The 20,885-nt window shown below is 37.5% G+C and overlaps 1 protein-coding gene across 1 annotated transcript in view; it reads left to right on the top strand.

Moving 5' to 3' along the window:
• The window catches only part of LOC309661485 (all-trans-retinol dehydrogenase [NAD(+)] ADH4-like), a 54,271-nt gene that overhangs the window by 5,749 nt on the left and 27,637 nt on the right, over positions 1–20,885 (top strand). Inside the window, 2 exon segments of the mRNA XM_082463175.1 lie at positions 374–475; positions 2,819–3,014. Of these exon segments, the coding sequence (XP_082319301.1) occupies positions 374–475; positions 2,819–3,014 (298 nt within the window).

Raw genomic sequence — 20,885 nt, 5'->3', positions numbered from 1 at the left:
CCAAAACTGATTCTCTCCCATACCTAAGATCACAAATAACTCCTACACTGCAAAGTCATTTCTACCCTGAAACTGGACAACTTCATTCATGGTAAGATCAAAAGTATGACATCTATCCTCTTGGTTGCATAGCATTATGTAAATATAGTTAGAATTGCAAGACTAATTTGAATACAGAAACTGATATACAAGAAAAGTTGAATTGAGGTTCAAGAGGTTACATTCAGTGTATATTTAAGTGATGGTTTCTTTTTTTTTTTTGGCTTGAGTGCAGAAGAATTGGATTCAACCTTCAAATAATCATTAATACAGGATTTCTCCAACTCCCAAGCCTAAGGAGTTTCCTTTTCTGCCCCCATATTCCTTTTCCCAGGTTATCAGGTGCAGAGCAGCCATACTCTGGAAGCCTGCTGGACCATTTTCCATTGAGAAGGTAGAAGTGGCTCCACCAAAGGCAAAGGAAGTTCACATAAAGTTCGCATAAAGGTAAAAAAAAAAAATCCACATTTCCACACCAAAATTCAGAGCTGTTCACTGTAAGTTATACATTATTTTCACAATGTTCAATTCAAAAAGAAAACTATACACTCTCTTATTTCTTTTTTATTAAAAATTTCCATCCGTCTTTAAATCTAGCCAGAGAAAAGTTTAGGGAGGTATGGCATAGGCTACATACCCAAAGGATACCTATTTATAACTATTAATATTTACTAATTAAAAGAAGTTTCTACCCACAAACCATATTTTAATCTGTACTTTCAAATTTCTTTATGATATTCCTCATGATATTTAAGTTATCTTGAAATACAGTCCTCCCTCTGTATCTGCAGGGGCTTGGTACCAAGACCACTCCCACTCCATACCAAAATCCTAGGATGCTCAAGTCCCTTATATAAAATGCTGTGGTATTTGCATATAACCTACACACATTCTCCCATATAGTTTATATCATCTCTAGGTTACTTAAAATAGCTAATACAAGATAAATGCTATGTAAATTGTTGAAATACAATGTAAATGAGATGTAAATAATTGCCAGCATGCAGCAAATTCAAGTTTTGCTTTTGGGGACTTTCTGGAATTTTTAAAAATAATTTCAGTCCCTTGCTGGTTGAATCCGTGCATGCAGAACCCACGGATAAGGAAGGCTGACTGTATGTTGTATGAAAGTTTGTTTGATTATAGATAAATCAAGTCTGAAGCCTTGGAATTCAGGTTAGAGCTGGAAGGGACTTAGGGATACCTGTTATTTTACAGATGAGAAGACTGAAATCCAATAAGGTGCAGTGACTGTTCAAACGGCTAAGTAAGAACACAGACTTCAACAGTTTTTCTCAACCTTGCTTATACATTTGGAATCACCCGGGAGCTTTGAAAAATGCTGAAAACTGAGTTCCATCCTCCGACATTTTGAATTTGTGATTTAATTGGTGTGGAGTGCAGTCTGGTCATGAGAGTTTTGAAATCTCCCCCAGGTGATTCTAATACGAGGCTACCAGCCCAGAAGGTAGTTCACCTGACTTCTCGTTCAGGTTTTTTAAATTGTCATTATTTAATTTTAACAATGATGAGTAAGTACTGTTTATTAATGGACTGCAGAGAGTCATTTTCTTGCACAGTTACCTTGCCTTGCAATCCATGCTTTCTTTTCAGAGAGTCTTCTCTGGTCCATATCCCCTGCTGAGTGCACAGAGTCCATTTGGCTATCCCCATCCACTCTCCACCCACAGACTCACAACTCATACAACGAGATTTGGACACTGACTCAAAGACATCTCCAACCATTATCTGATAAGCTACAAATCTGAATCTCTCATCCGTGCATTTGAACAAGATACAGAGAGACTGAGCAAGGCAGGGGACGGTGGAAACCGGAGAGGCTGGAGGGGCTCAGGGCTGATAGCCATTTTAACCATGTGATCATGACGAATAAGAGAAAGCCTGTCTACAAAGAATAATAGGAAAATGCAGCTATGCACACAATGAATCAAAGTAGAGAGATGAAGACAAAGGCTGCTTGATGGATTTCTAGATCCATTAGGTCTGATTGCACTTCCTACAATAACGTTACAAGCAACTTTATGGTATTCTTCCAATAATCCCCCTTTTACATGGGCAAATTTCAATAGATTTCAATTCTTGACTTAGTTCTGTATGTGTGTGCGTGCACATGTGTGCCGAACCCGTGCCCATTTTAGAGATGAAGAAACTGAGACTTGGAAGGATAATTTACCCCCAGGTCACACAGCTAAGAAGGAGGGGTGGGGACAGAGCCAGGATTCCAGCTTTGAACTCTTTCTTAACCACTGCTTTGAGAGTCTCCACTTTAAACTGTCTGGCTGATTTACAACAAAAAATGGGACTATGACTTGTACCAATAACACAACTATAAAGCCCTAATGTGAAATAAATTAAGGCCTCAATTATAATAGGAGACATTATCTTTTTCCTTCCTGTGTTCCAATTCCTTCATTTCTATAATTGTTCCTTCTCCTCCACACTCCCACCCACAAGCTCCAATGAAGCACAAAGTCAGACCTTTGATGTCACATTGTGGTTTTACAACCATCTCTTCTAAACCCATCCTGCCCTCTCCAAGTAAGTTTTAAAACCATCATTTTGATTCCAAAAGTAGCTAATGAAAAACACTGCATTGCTTTAAACAAATTACTGACCCTTGTCTGAATTAAAACTAAGAAATGAATGCATTAATATTAATGCAGCATATCAAACTAGCAAAAAGGTTTAAAACATTAACAATTCTAGAACACGTTTATCTGAGACAGAGAAAACTATATTACTTTTGCCTCCCATAAAGATCGTGGCCACGGGGCTCTGTGGTACAGAGATGAAAATGTTGAAGGATAAAACCCTTCACCACCATCATTATCCTATCATGGTGGGCCATGAAGGGGCTGGAATAGTCGAGAGTGTGGGAGAAGGAGTGAGCACAGTGAAAACAGGTATGAATTGGCACCTGCAGTTAGGAAATAGCAGCGACTTAGAACTCACCTCAGGAAATTAAAAAAGCATCCCTTAAATATGTTAAGATTAAGTGAAATAAAAGGTAAAATGTTGCCCATTTCTTAGAAAAGGAGGGATAATTATTTATAAGTTACACAAAAATAGTAAATGTATTCTTTGCATTTATATTTGATATTAATAAGAACAAAAAATAGAATGCACTGAAACTGAACCTGAAAGTGCAAACGAGACAAAAATTTCCCAGAAAAAGGTCAACCAAGGGAAACTGTTGAACAATTATTTAAATGAAGCATATGATAAATAGTTGAACACATTAGTGGAACCAAATAGGGAAGGAGTCCAGAACTGGACCAAATATATACAGGAGTGTACTATAGGATTAGGTTTACCTTTCAAATTTGAGGGGGAAACATTGATTATTCAATATATGATGTTGAAACAACTGGATAGTTATCTGGGGAAAAAAGGTAAGTTGAGTTGCTATTGCATTCTTTATACAAAAAAAAAAATGCTATATGAATCCAAGAATTAAATGTGAAAAGTGAAATCACAGAAGTGCTATAAAGTACCATAAGAGAACATTGTAGGAATGGAAGGAAAGGAAGGAAAGGAGAAGGAAAGGAAATTTTAACCAATACAAAAATCCATAAGATGTAAAATAACATATAGACATATAGATAAATTTGAAAGTTTTTTAAAATTCCATATATAAAAAATATCCCCCCAAAAATCAACAAAACAATATGACAATAGGCAAATTTCCTCAATATATAAAGAATTCTTTAAAAGCAATTTAAAAGCAATTTACAAAAATTGGCAAAGAAAATACATATCTAGTTTGGAGGGAAATATAGAGAGAGATAGATACAGATATATACACACACACACAAATGCTTTTAAGCATGTGAGAAGATGCCCAACCTCAAACCCTCAAATGTTAAATAAATAAGCGGGGGAGGGATGGATTGGGAGTTTGGGATTAGCAGATGCAAACTATTATACATAGAATGGATAAATAACAAGGTCCTATTATATAGCACACCGAACTATATTCAATATCCTGTGATAAACCATAGTGGAAAAGAATATGAGAAAGAATGTATATATATATATATATATATATATATATATATATATATATATATGTGTGTGTGTGTGTGTAAATGAATCACTTTGCTGTACAGTAGAAATTAACATAACATTGTAAATCAACTATACTTCAAAAAAATAAAAATTTTAAAAAATATAGTGGAAAAACATCGTTTACCTAAGAGATTAGCAAAGACTTAAAAGTATGATAATATATAGGGCTTACAACCCTTGAGGTTGCAGGACTGGAGTTCTCATCCTCAGCTGATGGGCTGTCAGCTGGGGCTGCTGCCCTTAGCTCCTTGAAGCTGCTCACATTTCTTCTCATGGGGCTCCTTCACCCCCTTCCAGCTTCAAAGCAGCAGTGACACATCAAATCCTTCCTGTCCTTTGAATCACTATATCTTTCTCATCTGCTTTCCTCTTGTCTCCTTTCAAGGGCTTCTTTCATGAACTTTTGGTCCACCTAAATAATCCAAGATAATCTCCTATTTTAATGTTAATTGATTAGTAACCGTAATTACATCTGCAAAGCACCTCTTCTTTCCATGTAACGCATTCACAGGCATGATAACTTGACATATTCAGTTTCTGGGGACTAGGATAGGACATCTTTGGGGAGCCATTTTAGAAATTCTGCCTAACACAGCCCATGTGTGCCCAAAATATTCATTTCATTGTTGTTTTTCATGTCAGGGAGAAAACAATCATAAAAACAGGAAACAACCTAAATGTCTATCGGTATTCAGGGGACTGGTTAAATAAATTATGATAATGATATATTTATACAACAGAATACTATGTAACTATTAAACAAAATGATAGAATGCTACATGTACTAAAATGAGAAATCTCCAGAATCTATTGTTAAGTAAAAAAGCAAGGCCTACGACAGAGTAAATAATATGCAGCTTTTGTATTTTTAAAGGAGTTATATCTCTGAAAGATATCTCTGAAAGATACTGACAAGAGTAATTGTGTCTAGGGTGGGGTAAGGAAGACTGGAGACCAAGATGTCGGTTTTCACTTGTACAGTTTAAATTTTTACCTTATGTATGTGTTTGTTACTTTTTAAAAAATGAAAATAAGTGAAACAGAAGAGTCTAAATCCTACAAATGCTTTTAACTGAAAATATGAAGAAAATTGCTCTGGTTTACAGCAGTAGACAATGGGACAGTCAGTAAGTCCATCACAGGCAAGTTATTCTAATGTTCTCCTTATACTTTGAACATTACTAGAGAAAACTGCCTACCATTGGTCTCCATGGCCAAAGAGAAAGGCCTGATGTAAAACACAGAAGACAGCATGGAGACAATCCTTTCTCCCTGATGATTTTTTAAAAGAAGAGTAGAACCAGGAGTAAGACCTCTGGAGTGGGGTTTTTCAAAGGTACTTGTATATTGTAAATATTTGAGGAGGGCACAAAAGGAGACAGATGCAGACCTGGGATTGCAGGAAGTGAGGACAGGAGTTAAAGGGCCTCTCTAAAGAAACTTTCATAAAGAGCTTTCCCTTTGGCTCTTTAGAAATATTTTCCATTTCTTCACATTTTCTTAACCGCTCTGAAAATATTTTGATAATAAATGAAACTGTATTAACAAAACAGAAAGAGAACTCTAGCAAAGAGCAGAACCCATGGAGCACTGCCTCGTTTATATTGCTTAAAATCATGACAAGATTTAACTTAAAATAAAAACAAGACTTCTTTGGTAGAAAAAGAAACCTCGGATTTTATCTGTGTAATCCAGATATTTGTCGTGCATGTGTGTCCCCACCTTTCATTCACTATCCCTCCTCCAAAAAAATGGCTGGGGTCCCCATGACAATTACTGAAGTACATACTCCCTCCATGTTTTCTGAGCATCCCCAGGAGCTAACATGCATATATGGTCTGAATTCCTGCTCCTGCTGAATTGTTTTTGAATCATCCCACTGGTCAGTTGTCTTCCTGGAGCTACTGCTATCGGGGCTACTTCACTATATGCTGCACTTTCCCTCTTCCTGTAGTTCCCAAAGCACTACCAACACAAAGCCCTAGTAGATAGCAGACTTTGCTGATGATTTAGGAAAGATAGATTATAGTACAGTGTGACATGAACAGACAACATTAAATTTAATGTTAGGCTCTGCTGCCCTCATGTCCTCTGGCCATCCCCACTCATGGAATTTTACATGAGCTGTCTCTTTTCTCACTCATATCTCATACAAGCCGATTCTTGCCCTTCTCTACACACTTTCTCCAAGAACTGGTACTTCTGTTGTACCCACCCACAAGCGAAAGACCCAAAATTCCTCCTATTTTATTACTTACACTAATATAATTCTTATTTGTCTATACCTCTTCCACCTAAGCTCTAACCAGAACCCTTGCCCTACGTTACCACCCACACCATTAAGGCATTTTCCCCATACCAATCTGAAACTTTCATTTTCCCTTGGCCAATTGTCACAAACTGTAGCCAGATTCTAAAATAACACTTTTTCAGGAGAGGGATCAACATGGAAGAGTAGGAGGACATGGAGCTCACTGTCCCTGAAAAACACATCAAAAATACATCTACATGTGTAGCAATTCTCATTGAAAACAAACTGGAGACTGGCGAACAGACTCTTGTACAGCCAAGGCTGTACGAAAGACCCACACAGAATCAGGTAGGAAGGGAAGAGAAGTGGTCAGGTCAGGACCTGCACATCTAGGAGGGGACACAGAAGAGGAGGAGGATTACATGGGTTCAGAGATCCTCCCTGTGGAGCGAGCAGTGCAAGCCACATATTGGGCACCCCAGCTCGGGGGGGCAAGTCCCCTTAGCTGGTTTGAAAACCAGTGGGATGGACAGTGGAGCTGTAAGAAACCTACACTCTGCTCATGAAGAACGTGCACACACACTTGCTCACTCCTGAAACAAGGTAGAGGAAGCAGAATGAGATTGTCTGGGACTCTGACAAGTTCCCTACAACTGCTCCAGCACGCGCCCCAGCCTGAGCCCCAGCCTGAGCCAAGTGTCCGCTCCAGGCCCTCTTGTTCCGTGGCACAGCTCCACACTAGCACAAGGGCTGATGGAACCAAGGGGAGTGCACAGTTGTGAAGGATGGAGCCGACTCGGACCCAACATGGCATCGTAACAGGGTGAGGGTGGTCATTGCTGGCGCCCATGGAAGCAACAGATCTAGAACTCTGACTGGGTCCAGGACGGCCACAGCCCATTCCCTGACCCTTGCTGAACGTCCACACCAGCCTCTCTTGCTCAAGCACTGCTCCCCTCTGGGGCGAGGGTGCAGGCACTGGGAGGGGGGAAAGCACACAATGAGAGGGATTGGAACCAGCTCAGATCCGACCCTTAGAGCTTTTGCTCCAGCAACTAAGGACCTGACCCCACTCCCAAAAAAGTCCTGTTGGCCACTGAGCAGTAGAGAAGCCCCAGCTCACACCTGGCTCTGGCACTAGCCCTTCTATCTCCAGCCCCACCTCCTACCAAGGTGATAGCTGCCAGCACACCCTGGGGGAAGATATGACTCATGCTCATGTCAGATACAGCTCTCCCCCCAAAGCCACTGGGCACACACAGACTGTATAGGGATGTTCCCACACAAGCACACCCCTTCAAGACCAGAATAGGTAACTGTTTCACACAATATCATAGAGACAAGAAAGTTAAGCAAAATGAAAAGACAGAGGAATTTATTTCAAATGAAAGAACAAGAGAAAACCCCTGAAAAAGCAACTAATGAAACAGAAATAATTTACCAGATAAAGAGTTCAAAGCATTTGTAACAAGAATGCTAACTGAATTAAGGAAAAGAATCAATGAACATAATGAGAATTTTAACAAGGAACTAGAAAATATATAAAGAACCAGTCATAACTGAATACAATAACTGAAATAACTAGGAATTAACAGCAAACTAGATGATACAGAAGAATGTATAAGTGATCTGGAAGACAGAATAATGAAAATCACCTAATCAGAACAGCAAAAAACAAACAAACAAAAATTTTAATGAGAACAGTTTAAGGGACCTCTGGGACAACATCAAGTGTACCAGCATTTGCATTATAGGGGTCCTGGAATGAGAAGAAAGAGAAAAAGGTAGAAAATATAGTTGATGAAATTATGACTGAAAACTTCCCAAACATGAAGAAGGAAACAGATATCCAGGTACACAAAGCACAGATAATCCCAAACGAGATGAACCCAAACAGACCCACACCAAGACACATCATAATTAAAATGGAAAAAGTTAGAGATAAAGAGAGGATTCTAAAGGCAGCAAGAGAAAAACAAAGAGTCATATACAAGAGAATCCCGATAAGGTGATCAGCTGATTTCTCTGCAGAAACTTTGTAGGACAGAAGGGAGTGGCATGATATATTTAAAGTGCTGCATGATATATTTAAAATGCTAAAAGGGAAAAACCTGCAACCTAGGATACTCTACCAAGCAAGATTATCATTTAGATAAAGAACTTCTCAGACAAGCAAAAACTAAGAGTTCATCAATACTAAACCTACCCTGAAAGAAATTTTAAAAAGTCTTCTCTAAGTAGAAAATGAAAAGCTACAGCAATCAAGAAGTAAGAATCCCTAGGAAAGGAAAAAAAATCCCACTAGTAAATGCAAATATATAGTAAAGACTATGGATCAACCGCTTAAATCAACTAGTACAAAGATAAAAAGACAAAAAACTGTAAAATCAACTATAACTAGAATAAACAGTGAAGGGATAAACATGAAGATGTGAAATATGACATCAAAAACACAAAACATGGGAGACAGGAGTAAAAAGAATGCAGCTCTTTTAGAATATGTTTGAACTTAAATGACTACCAGTTTAAAACAAGTAGATAAAGTTATACGTCAACATATATAAACCCCATGGTGACCACAAATCAAAAAGCTACAACAGATACATAAAAAGTAGAGAGAAAGGAACACAAGCATATCACTAAAGAAAATCATCAACCCACAAGGGAAGAAACTAAAAGAACAGAGAAGAACTACAAAAACAACAGAAAACAAGTAACAAAATGGCAATAAGTACATACCTATCAATCATCACTTTAAATGTCAAAGGACTAAATGCTCCAATCAAAACAACCAAGGGTTATACACTGATGTGTATAAAATGGATGACTAATAAGAACCTGCTGTATAAAAAAATAAATAAAATAAAATTTAAGAAAAACACCTAGGGTGGCTGATTGGTTTAAAAAAAACAAGATCCCTCTATATGCTGCTTACAAGAGACTCACTTCAGAGCTAAATACACATAGAGACTAAATTGAGGAGATGGAAAAAAGATATTTCATGCAAATGGAAATGACAAGAAAGCTGGGGTAGCAATACTCATATCAGACAAAATAGACCTTAAAACAAAGTCTGTAACAATAAAATAACACTTTTTCTTTCTGTTATATAAGTATATATTTGCCTAAATAATGTATATAAATGCATCTAAGGAAACTGCATCTGAAGCAAAAAGTCATGATTCCTTAACAAGGAGTGATAAAGACTCTCTGCTTGACTGAACTTGAGTCAGGCTGTTCTGAGCCCTCTTCTGACTAGGCTCTGACCTTGGGTTCTGTCCTTAGCCTGCTTAGTCCAGTTTTAGCAATAAACCTGCTGGGTCAGTTTAGCAAAACTCCTCCACCCTCAATATCTGATCAAAGTCCTCAACCCTCACCCTTTACACCTTACCACCCTAGCATGCCTCCAACAAGAATCTACTGAATTGGTCTAGCAAGAATCACCCTTGTCTTAATGTTTCCTTAGTAAACGTCCTTCCACTGACTCCCAGCCTGTTCCCTGACTATAAATCTCCACGTCCTTGCTGTATTCAGAGTTGAGCCAGATCTCTCTCCCCATTGCAAAACCTCCATTGCAGCAGTACCTCTTGAATAGTCTTCGTTACCATCTTTAATTAGTGTCATGAATAATTTTTTCTTTAATAGGAGTCAATTGCAACTGAAGGTTATTAGAAAGTGAAAGCATCCCAAGAAAATGACTTGTATGTTTTCATTGAATCATCAAAATATTCTTAGTTTTTAAAAAAACATGAAAGAACATAAAGTTTGTTGGGCTTAAATTCAATATTTAAAGAGACGTTAAGACAAGAATTAATGGCATGTTGTTCTTCAAAAAAGTTAATGTCATGAAAGATAAAGCCTAAGAAACTGTTCACAATTAAAGGAGACAAATGAGATATAGCAACTAAATGCAATACATGATCCTGGGCTGGATTTTTGCACTCATAGGGGAAAACATGCCATAAAGGGCATTATTGGAAAACGGTTAAAAGTAAAATATGGACTGTAGTTTTCTTCTTATACTTTAAAAAAATTTTTCTATTTTGAAACAATCCCAACTTACAAAAAAGTAGCAGGTACAGAACAAAGAATTTATCTTTCTGAACTATTCAAGAATAAGTTGGCAATATAATATCCCACAATCCCCAAATACTTTAATGCATATTTTGTACACATTCTTACAGTAAAAAACATAAAAATCAGGAAATTAATGTTGATATTCTATGACCATTTAATCCTCAGACCTATTTTAATTTCTTTTTTTAAATTGATTTTTATTGGAGTATAGTTGATTTACAATTTTGTGTTAGTTTCTGCTGTAGAGCAAAGTGAATCAGTTATACATTTACATATACATATATCCACTCTTTTTTAGATCCTTTTCCGGTATAGTTCATTACAGAGTACTGAGTAGAGTTCCCTGTGCTATACAGTAGGTCCTTATTAGTTATCTGTTTTATATACAGCAGTGTGTATATGTCAATCCCAATCTCCCAATCTATCCCTCCACCCTTTCTCCCTTGGTAACAGTAAGTTTGTTTTCTATTTCTATTTGAGTTTCTTAACTTTCCCAATAATGTCCTTAGAGCAAAAGGATCCAATTCAGAATCACAAGTTGCATTTAGTTATCATGTCTCTTTAGTCTTTTAACTCCTTCATCTTTCCTTGACTTTTATGGCCTTGGTACTTTTCTGTAACTTAAAAATGTTTTTTAAAAGAACAAGGTTTAAAAAAAAAAAAAAAGAATCAATGGCATTACTAGAAATTTTGTGACCTTAAGCAAAATTTCATTAAGAGCTCCCTCCTCAAGACTTAGAGGATATAACTAAAGCAGCAATTACATATAATCACAGTGTTTTATAGAACCATTGAGAGTTCTGTAATAATCTATAAAAAGTAGATTAGGTATCAAACTTCTGTTTTACAGTTACCCTTACTAATTAACCCAGGCCTTGCATAGGTGGTTCCTACTGGATGCCTGTCCCATACTGGGATTTCTAAATTGATTGGTTAGGACTGGTTTATGAGCTCCATGCAAGGCTCGGGATTCAGAAACCAGTACTAAAATATCAATTTATAAGCTACAGATGAAACTAACTCCATAATAGACAACAACAAAGAAAAACCAAGGAGCGTAAAAAGAAAAATTTCTAATTAGAGACACTAGTGGTATACATTTTGGGATTTCAAAATGAAATTATAAAAGGAAGGAAATAAATGTCTAAAGTTTAAAAATATGCCAAGAGCAGAAAAATTCAAATGAAAACAACTCCGTAGTTGGATATGTTAACTATATTATAATATGTAAATGTTCTTTCCAGCTTCAAATTGTTGAAATAACAAAAGGTCAGAAAGTAAGGATTCTTGTAGTATCAACCCAAGAATCTGGGATTTCACTTTGCTGGTTCTACCAGATGAAACATTTCTTCTTCCAACATAGTTTCTTAAATTACCCGGCTTTAGAACTGGAAGGGATATTTAAAAGACAAGATCTAGTTCAAGTCTTTCACTTTAAAGATGATGAAATCTAGGCACATGGGTAACAATTTTTGCTCAAGAGTACATAAAAAATGGTTGAGTCAGGACTTGATCCAAGGTCTCCTGACTCTTAGTGCAGTACTTTACCCCTACACAGAAAATTAAGTCATTGATTTTGTGATAGAAAGGGAAATCCTATCCCCATGTAAATACAGGAATGAAAATTATTTGAGCAATTTACTATAGGTCAACTTAAAAGAATGAACATCTATGAGATTATGTATCTAGTTCATCTCTTCACTAGGTTCTGCCTCTTCCTTAAATTTCTAAGATCCTAGGAGTCATCTTTGTTGATGGGACCAGGTGTGGTCACAAAACTCCCTGGAAATTGAGAATCTAGACCAAAGAAATTGTGTTGATTCAGGCTCTTTCTGGCCTAGGAATATGTGACCTGGGGAAATAGTAATCATAATTTCAACCAAATGAACAGCAATCAAAAGAAAGCCAGTCTGCAGCAAGAGAAATGAAGATGCACAGAAAGAAGCAGAGAAGAGAAATGGAGAAGTTCTTGTGGAGGTCTAGTGCCTAGCTCCAGTTCCTTCCTGAGGCCAATTTGCCTCTGCTTTGGGATACCATGATACGTCCCTGTATATTTATAAATAAATCTCTGGCCAAAAGCCAGCTCAAGTGAGATACTGCAACCAAACACTCCCAAATAATTCTATAGCCTTTGCAATACAAAGTAAAGTACACTTCAAGCAACCCTTTATCTGTGTAAGGTGATATGCACCAAAGCAAACCCATCTTTTTTCTCATTAGCTGTAATATATTTACTTTGATCTATTAATATTTTCTCATCCAATCCTCTTTGTAATGCTTTGAGACAAACATTAGCAATTTCACAATTTGCTCTAAAATCCTGGAACAGAGAAAATCTAATTAACCCACAGGAGTTGAACCAATGACGGTGACATAGCACAGTTATTCAACCTACTGGCTAACAGAGAGAAGCATGTGTAATTGATACACACATGAAACATATACACATGGAAGAGGAAAACCATAAAAGTAGAAGGTGCCAATATTTTTCCATGTCTATTCATGGGAGATATGGTTTTGACTTTAAGCCATTAAATTTTCTTTAAGTAAATATATATCTAGAGTAGAGAGTAAAGAGCATTCATTCAGGTTGTGATACTGTTTGATTCCCCAACATTAGTCTTCTCCCAGATGATGAAACTAAGCCTAACAGCAGTTTTTAACATTTTCCCTTGCAATTGTTATTGGCTTAGAAATGAGCATGTGATTTGAGTTGGCCTAATTAGCTTACAATCGCCCATGAGTTTAAATGGGTTATATCTGGCTTTGTTTGTTTTTCAGGACTACCTCACCCTGGGTGAGATGACATTTTTTTTTTCTGGAACTGCAAATCTAGTAATCAAATTCAAACCAGTTTCTTCTCTCTCCCTCTTCCTTCTTCCCTCTCCCCATCTCTCAATCTCATCTGAACAAGGAAGCATGTAGTACCAATCAGGAATTGTAATCAAAAGGAGAAACAGCCCTTGAAGAATTCAAGTGACCGCAGAGCAGAGAACAAGATAAAATCGGGGTTCTTACTAACATCACTGAACCACTAAGTCAACCAACTCCAGAGCCAGTCCTGCCCCTGGAAATCTGATTAAAGCCATAATGATCTTATGAAGCTAGTTTGAGTCAGAGATTTCTATCATTTTCTGCCAAAAATGTCTTAAATAATTTAAACCCCACTTAGTCTACTCAAAATAACCCAACTTTCTTTTGATTTCTCAAAAGCCAACTGACTTGTCTGAACTCTGAATTCTAATTTGAGTTTCATAAATGGACCTACTGATCAGCAAGGAATGCACTTCTGACAGGCCCTGTATATCTCCTATTATAAATTAACTAATTGGCATTACAGTGTGCAGTCACCTATGAGTTTAATTTTATGCCTCTTTTCTCAGAACTATCTTATCCTTAGACGAAGAAAGTTCCTATTTTTTAGAACTTTAAAATTACTAAGAGAATCAAGGGCCAGAGGTTTATGACATGCTGTATGAATATATTAATCTGTATTCCAAAATATACTTTAAAAAGATGAATCACATAAACTTAAAATGTAAGAGTAATCATCTCCAGAAATACACAAATCACTTATTTTCTCAGTAATTTTTACTACCTTCTAATTATTCTATCCCACCACCACCCCTACCCCCAATCAAGAAAAAAATGCAACAGTTAATATGCTTTCAAAAAACACATTGACCTCAGAGAGTAACTCTACTGTCTTAACCCAAACCGTCTCAGATTAGAAGTATCTTTCTCTTTATTCAATAGCCTTACTGTAACATTATGAGAAAAACTGCAGCAGTGCAGAGCAACAGTGGTCTGGGGCTGGGAGAGCTCCCCCATTCCTCCTGGGGAGTGTCCCAATCTCCCCTTGGGAAAAGAATCAGAGGGAATCAGCCACACATGCGCATCTTGTTAGCCAGATTCACTGCCCTCAGACAAGGTCACCCTTTCATGGCAAAACTGCTTTCACCACCAGCAAATGCTCTGTCATTTGGTTGTTATTACTTTAGTATCTGAATTTAGTATCTCTCACTGGCATAAAAGTAAACTATCTTTATAAAATCATCACCTCAGCCCTGCTTGCTCTGTAAAACCCCTCTGGGAAAACAAAAGTCTCTTAACAACATGGGTCATTGAATTTCTAATCCACTTAACAGATGACATTGGAAACACAGGTGAACACAATTAAAATCAACTAGTAAGATATTTGCTAAACTTGAAACAATTTAATTTACTAGATTTACTGCAGAAACTGTCTTTTTTCTATTGTGCTCCAGCTCTCCCAAATAATACTGTCCTTTATTGTTTCAATTCAACTTCCAGGAATCTGCTCTTATTCCACCCACCGCTTTTCCAGTTCATCAGCATGAGTCCTCCCTTTTTTTTTGGCTGCGCTGGGCCTTCATTGCTGTGTGCAGATTTTCTCTAGTTGCGGCGAGCGGGGGCTACTCTTTGTTGCGGTCCACGGGATTTTCATTGCGGTGACTTCTCTTGCGGAGCACGGGCTCTAGGCACGTGGGCTTCAGTAGTTGCAGCATGCAGGCTCAGTAATTGCGTCACGTGGGCCCCAGAGCACACAGGCTTCAGCAGTTGTGGTGCATGGGCTTAGCTGCCCCGCGACATGTGGGATCTTCCCAGACCAGGGATGGAACCCATGTCTCCTGCATTGGCCGGTGGATTCCTAACCACTGGGCCACCAGGGAAGTCTTGATTCCTCCCTTTCAAGCCAGGTTTTAAATTATTATATTCATGGATACATATTTCTATAGGTTTCATATGTCAGTCCTGTTTCTCTGATTAGATTGAAGACAGGGTGGTTCTCTTTTCCCTAATGCATAAGCCAAGTACACAGTACTGTAACCAGAAATGGGGTCCAGCTGCTCGCCGCTCAAAAGCCAATAAAGAGGCAAGGTTGATGGAAAGTAAAGTTTGCTTTAGTTTGGATCCTGGCAACTGGGGCGGGGGGCAGGGGGGGCCAACTGCCTACCCCCAGTGACAACCAGTGGGCAAGAGCTTTTATAGATGGAGGGAGGGGGCTACCTGCAGAAACAGCACAGCCAGCTCTGACAATCATCTTGAAATTGGTCAGCAGTGGTCTGACCAGCATCACCTTGATTGTTTTAAGTACAGTTAATCTTCAGTTCCAGGGCTGGTTTGTTCCCATTTCTTTGAGGCCAATTCTCAGGATTGTGGCAGCTTATGTCATGGTTACAGTCTGGTCATCATGTAGTTAACGTCTTCCACCTGGTGGAGGTTTCAGTATGGATAAGACAGCTCACAGGATATGGCTCAGAACATTACCTATAACCCTTGAGGAGAAACTAAATGTCCTTAACTATGCTTAATGACTAAACTATTATTATTTAGTCTTGTTGGACTGTTTTTCTTTGTTTCTGCATTTTCTCACTTCTCTGATTAAACTTATTCTTTGTCTAAAGCTTTTCCACAGAAAAAGGTAGGCAGAGGACATGGGGGGCAAGCACCATAGGGTCCTGCTCCATTTCAGTACCACACAGCACACTATACCTCAAAAAGTTAATCTGCTATCTGTGAATATTTGAATAATTTCAAATTCAAATTAGTTAATAATTTTTAAATAGTTTGTAAGGCACTGCAGGGACACAAGATGAGTAAGGAGGAGAGTCAAGAAAAGAACTCAAGTGTTTCAGATTACAAGGCAGAATAAGATGGATGATGTAAAAAACATAATTTCTCTAGATGCTCAAAAGAAGGAAAATAATGGAAGGATGGAAGAATCAGGAGAGGCTTCACTTGGAAGAAGATTTCTGAGATGAGCCCTGAATGAAAAGTAGTAATTTCACCTGTGGAAGTGTAGGTATAGGAAACAAAATTAACAAAGGCAGGTAAAAGGATAGTATAAGAGACAGTTTAGTGACAGCTGAATTTTCCAGATTTGTTGAAACCTAACACACCAGTAGTGAAGGAGTGAAATACTAGCAAGCAAAGTGTATGGAGAGATAGATTAAAAATCCTTGAGTTCCAGTATAACAAATTCATACCTAATTTGACAGTTTTGTTATGGAAACATTGAAGATTTTTGAATAGGAAAGTATATGACTTTAACTTCCCTTTGGAAATCTATTCTGGAAAAAAAGAGACCAGAAGGGCAATGAGGAAGTTCTGAGAGAAATACCATTTAAGAAACAGTGAGGACTCAACCAGGCATAATTTCACCCCTCAGAGGAGAGCTGGCAATGCCTGGAGACTCTTTTGATGGTCACCACTGGAGGGGGGAGTGTGACTGGCCAGGGACGCTGCCAAACATCCTACGATGCACAGAACAGCCTCTCCAGCAGAGACTTATCCAGTTTAAAATATCAGCTGTTCTAAGGCTGAGAAACTGTAATTAAGACAAATTAATTTACAGAAAAGTTTACATAGCACAATTTTTTAAAAAAATAAAGTTTTCTACTTTAAAAAAAAAAACAGTGAGGAATACCATTTCACACCTTCTAGTATGGCTATAATGAAATAAAAAAAGGAAAATAGCAAGTGTTGATGAAGAGTAGAGAAAATGGAAGCCTCATACATTGCTAGTAAAAAAGTAAAATGGTACAACCATGTAGAAAAGTTTGGCAGTTCCTCAAAAGTTAAACAAAGAGTTATCACAATTCCTAGTTATATATTCAAAAGAATTGAAAAGATATGTTTTCTACACACAAACTTGCACATGAATATTCACAGCAGCATTATTCATAATAGCCAAAAAGCGAAAAAAAAATTCATTAACTGAAAAAATATAAACGAATTGTGGTATATCCATGCAATATAATGTTACTTGGCAATAAAAAGGAATGACGTACTGATGCATGTTATAATATGGATGAACCTTGAAAATGTTATAAGTGAAAACATAAAAGGCCATACACTGTATGATTCCATTTAAGTAAAATTTCCAGTATAGGCAAATCCACAGAGACAGAAAGTGGATTAGTGGTTGCCAGAAGATAGGCAAAGGGAGAAATTGGGAAGTATGGGGTTTCTTTTTGGGGTGAGAGAAATATTCTGAAATTAACATTGGTGCTGATTGCATAATATTGTGAATATATTTAACAGTCACTAAACTGTACACTTTAAAATGGTCAAAATAGTGAATTTTATGCTAAGTGAATTTATCTCAATTTTTTAAAAAACCAAAAAAGAAATAGTGAAGAAAAGAACTACAATGGTGGTCATGTGACTAGAAAGACAAATGATGGAAATTTTAAGGAATTACAATCTATATGTTTTTACAACTAACATATTTCATCAGAACTAAGACACCATCAATTTTAAGATACACCATAGGGGCTTCCCTGGTGGCACAGTGGTTGGGAATCCACCTGCCAATGCAGGGAACATGGGTTCAAGCCCTGGTCCAGGAAGATCCCACATGCTGCAGAGCAACTAAGCCCGTGCGCCACAACTACTGAGCCTGCGCTCTAGAGCCCGCAAGCCACAACTACTGAAGCCCACACGCCTAGAGCCCATGCTCCGCAACAAGAGAAGCCACCGCAATGAGAAGCCCGCTTGCCACAACTAGAGAAAGCCCGTGTGCAGCAACCAAGACACAACGCAGCCAAAAATAAATAAAAAATAAAATAAAATAAATTAAAAAACTGTTTTCAATTAAAAAAACGATACACCATAATTTTATATACCACTAAGAAAGAAAAATACTGCCAATTAAACTATAATATCCCAAAGACGGCAAGAAGCAACTGATATCAGAGATTTTAACTTGTAAAAAAAGTGCTTTAGAATCAAAGAAATGTGTAATTGGATATAGGAAATAAAGGAAACATGCAGTTAAAAACAAGATGATCTAGGGCTTCCTTGGTGGCGCAGTGGTTGAGAATCTGCCTGCCAATGCAGGGGACACGGGTTCGAGCCCTGGTCTGGGAAGATCCCACATGCCGCGGAGCAGCTAGGCCCGTGAGCCACAACTACTGAGCCTGCGCGCCTGGAGCCTGTGCCCTGCAACAAGAGAGGCCGCAACAGTGAAAGGCCCACACACCGCGATGAAGAGTGGCCCCCGCTCGCCACAACTAGAGAAAGCCCTCGCACAGAAACGAAGACCCAACACAGCCATAAATAAATAAATAAATAAATGTTGGAAAAAAAAAAAAACAAGATGATCTAGTTTGTGCAGAAACACAATGAATTCAGTTTGAACCACCATGGGTCCCAAATATGTTGTTTGGGTATTTATATTGAGATTAATGAATTATTATTTAAAATACTGTATATACTAATTCAATGGGTGGGAAATTATACTTTTAAACATATATAACATTGGGAATTTTAAGAACAACAACAAGCCTGAAAATCAACAGTCAGAAAAGGTAAAGCCATTCTCATGGAAAGAATCCATGACATTATTGTTAGCATTAGGAGACACCCTCACATTCAGAAGCCCAGGGTTCCACCATTCTGAAATCTCTTCTCCAGCTTCCTCTCAAAACACTTCTTAGCAGGTTGTTTATGAAAGAAAATAAAAGACAGTCCCTATCTTTAAAGAAGCTCATCAAAACGCAGCACAGAAAGAAAGGCAGAAAGAAAGGCATATACCAAGCATTCAGAAGAACATTAATGCGTATTGTTTCCAAGGTAAATACTCAATTTGATCATCATTTATTAAGCACTTAGTATCTTTCAGGACTATGAAGTGCTCTCTGCAGGATACAAAATGTAAGTAAATACAATCATTATTGTAAGGAGGCTGGAGGTTGGAGCAGGGGTGTCAGTAAAGGACACAAATAATAGATATGAGACAATAAGTTTTGCTTCATGTAGCTATCTATGTGTGAGGAGTAAGGGGATGGGAACACAGTGAGTGCTGTGGGGATTCAAAGATGGAAAAGATCATCCTGGATAGAAGAGCTGGAAATGGCAAGATAGGTATCAGGAAATGGACCTTAAGAATATGTTAGTTTAGTAGGCAGAACTGGCAGCAGTAGGTGTTCTAATCAGGGGAAACAGTTTAAATAAAGCATGGAGGCAGGAAGGCACACAGTGCATTGGAGAAAGGTCTATCTTAGGTTGATATGAGACCACAAATAGGGAAACCTGGAAGATAAGGTTTGAAACACAGGTTGGGTTGTAGATAAATGGTCTTGAATGCCAGAGTGAGCTCAGAAGGGGTTAGAGAGTTCTTAATGGTTTTAGACTAAGAGAATAATACAATAAGAACTGTTAAGAATACTAATCTAACAACATTTTGAAACACTGACTGGCAGAGGGAGCTCTGCAAATAGGAAAATTAGTAAAAAGGCTATTGTGAGTGTTAGCAAGTAGTAAGAAGGTGATTACACTTATCTACAGTGTAATAATAAAAACAGAAGGAAGGAAATGAAAGGCACATGGCAGGTAGAATACACAAAGTTTGTAAACAATGCAGAAAGCAAGGTAAAGGGAGGTTTCAGAACAATAAAAAAAGAATGGAGATGCTAGTGTCAAAACAGGGAAGTCCAAGAAAGGAGTGTGCAGCTGTGAAGGAATGTGAGGTTGTTCTGTGGACATGAACACTATTAAAATAGAAACGTCCAGGAGCAAATGGAAACTCCTGCCTAAAGTTTGGATTAAAGGGAAAGAAATCATAAAAATATGATAAGACAGCCTAGAAAATCAAATGCTAGATGGAAATTTTTTAAAGGTCATTTTTTAAAAAATTAGGCCACTAACAACTTTCCAAAAAAGTTTCAATTAAAAGATAGAGATGGAAACCAGACAAGTAAAGAAGTGAAATGTGGGTAGTGAGAAAGTGGAAACAGAGTATAAATCGTACTTCTAAAAAGTGTAATAGAACAACCTAAATATTCAATAATAAAATACTAGTTAAAGTCTGGAGGAGATAACAGAATACTATGGCTTTTTACCAACAAGATCAGAAGTATTTCAATATTTTAACAATTGGCATCACCTTAATAGGGTATATTAGCTGCATATAAGCCCTGAATTTTCCCTAAGGAAAAGCACAAGTACAACAGGATACATGAAAAGACTTTTTATGCAATTCTGATTCATCACAAAACAGAAAATGGATGAAAAAAATGTGGTCAATTCATACAATGGAATACTCTATGGTAATGAAAATAAACAAAGTACAGCTACAGGCAATGTCGATGACTCTCACAAAAATAGAGTTGAGAGGAAAAAAGACATGAAAGAACACATACACTATGACTCCATTTGTATAAAGCTTTTAATCACTAAAACTAAACTATATTGTGTAGAGAAGCATAAATCATAAAAGAAATGCAAGGAAATTATTATTAGGACTGTGAAAGAGAAGGATGGATATAGGAGGGATTCTGGGTCAGTGGAAATGTTCTTCACTTTATAATTATTTGTTGATTTATCTAATAGGTTTAATGACCTTTTCTCTGTTATCTTATATTTTGCAATAAAAAAAGTAAAAAAACAAGTAAACAGAAAT

The sequence above is a fragment of the Balaenoptera physalus genome (assembly GCF_965194825.1).
Source record: "Balaenoptera physalus genome assembly, chromosome: 5".
Taxonomy (NCBI): Eukaryota; Metazoa; Chordata; class Mammalia; order Artiodactyla; family Balaenopteridae; genus Balaenoptera; species Balaenoptera physalus.
This window is presented reverse-complemented; position numbering and strand designations above follow the sequence as displayed.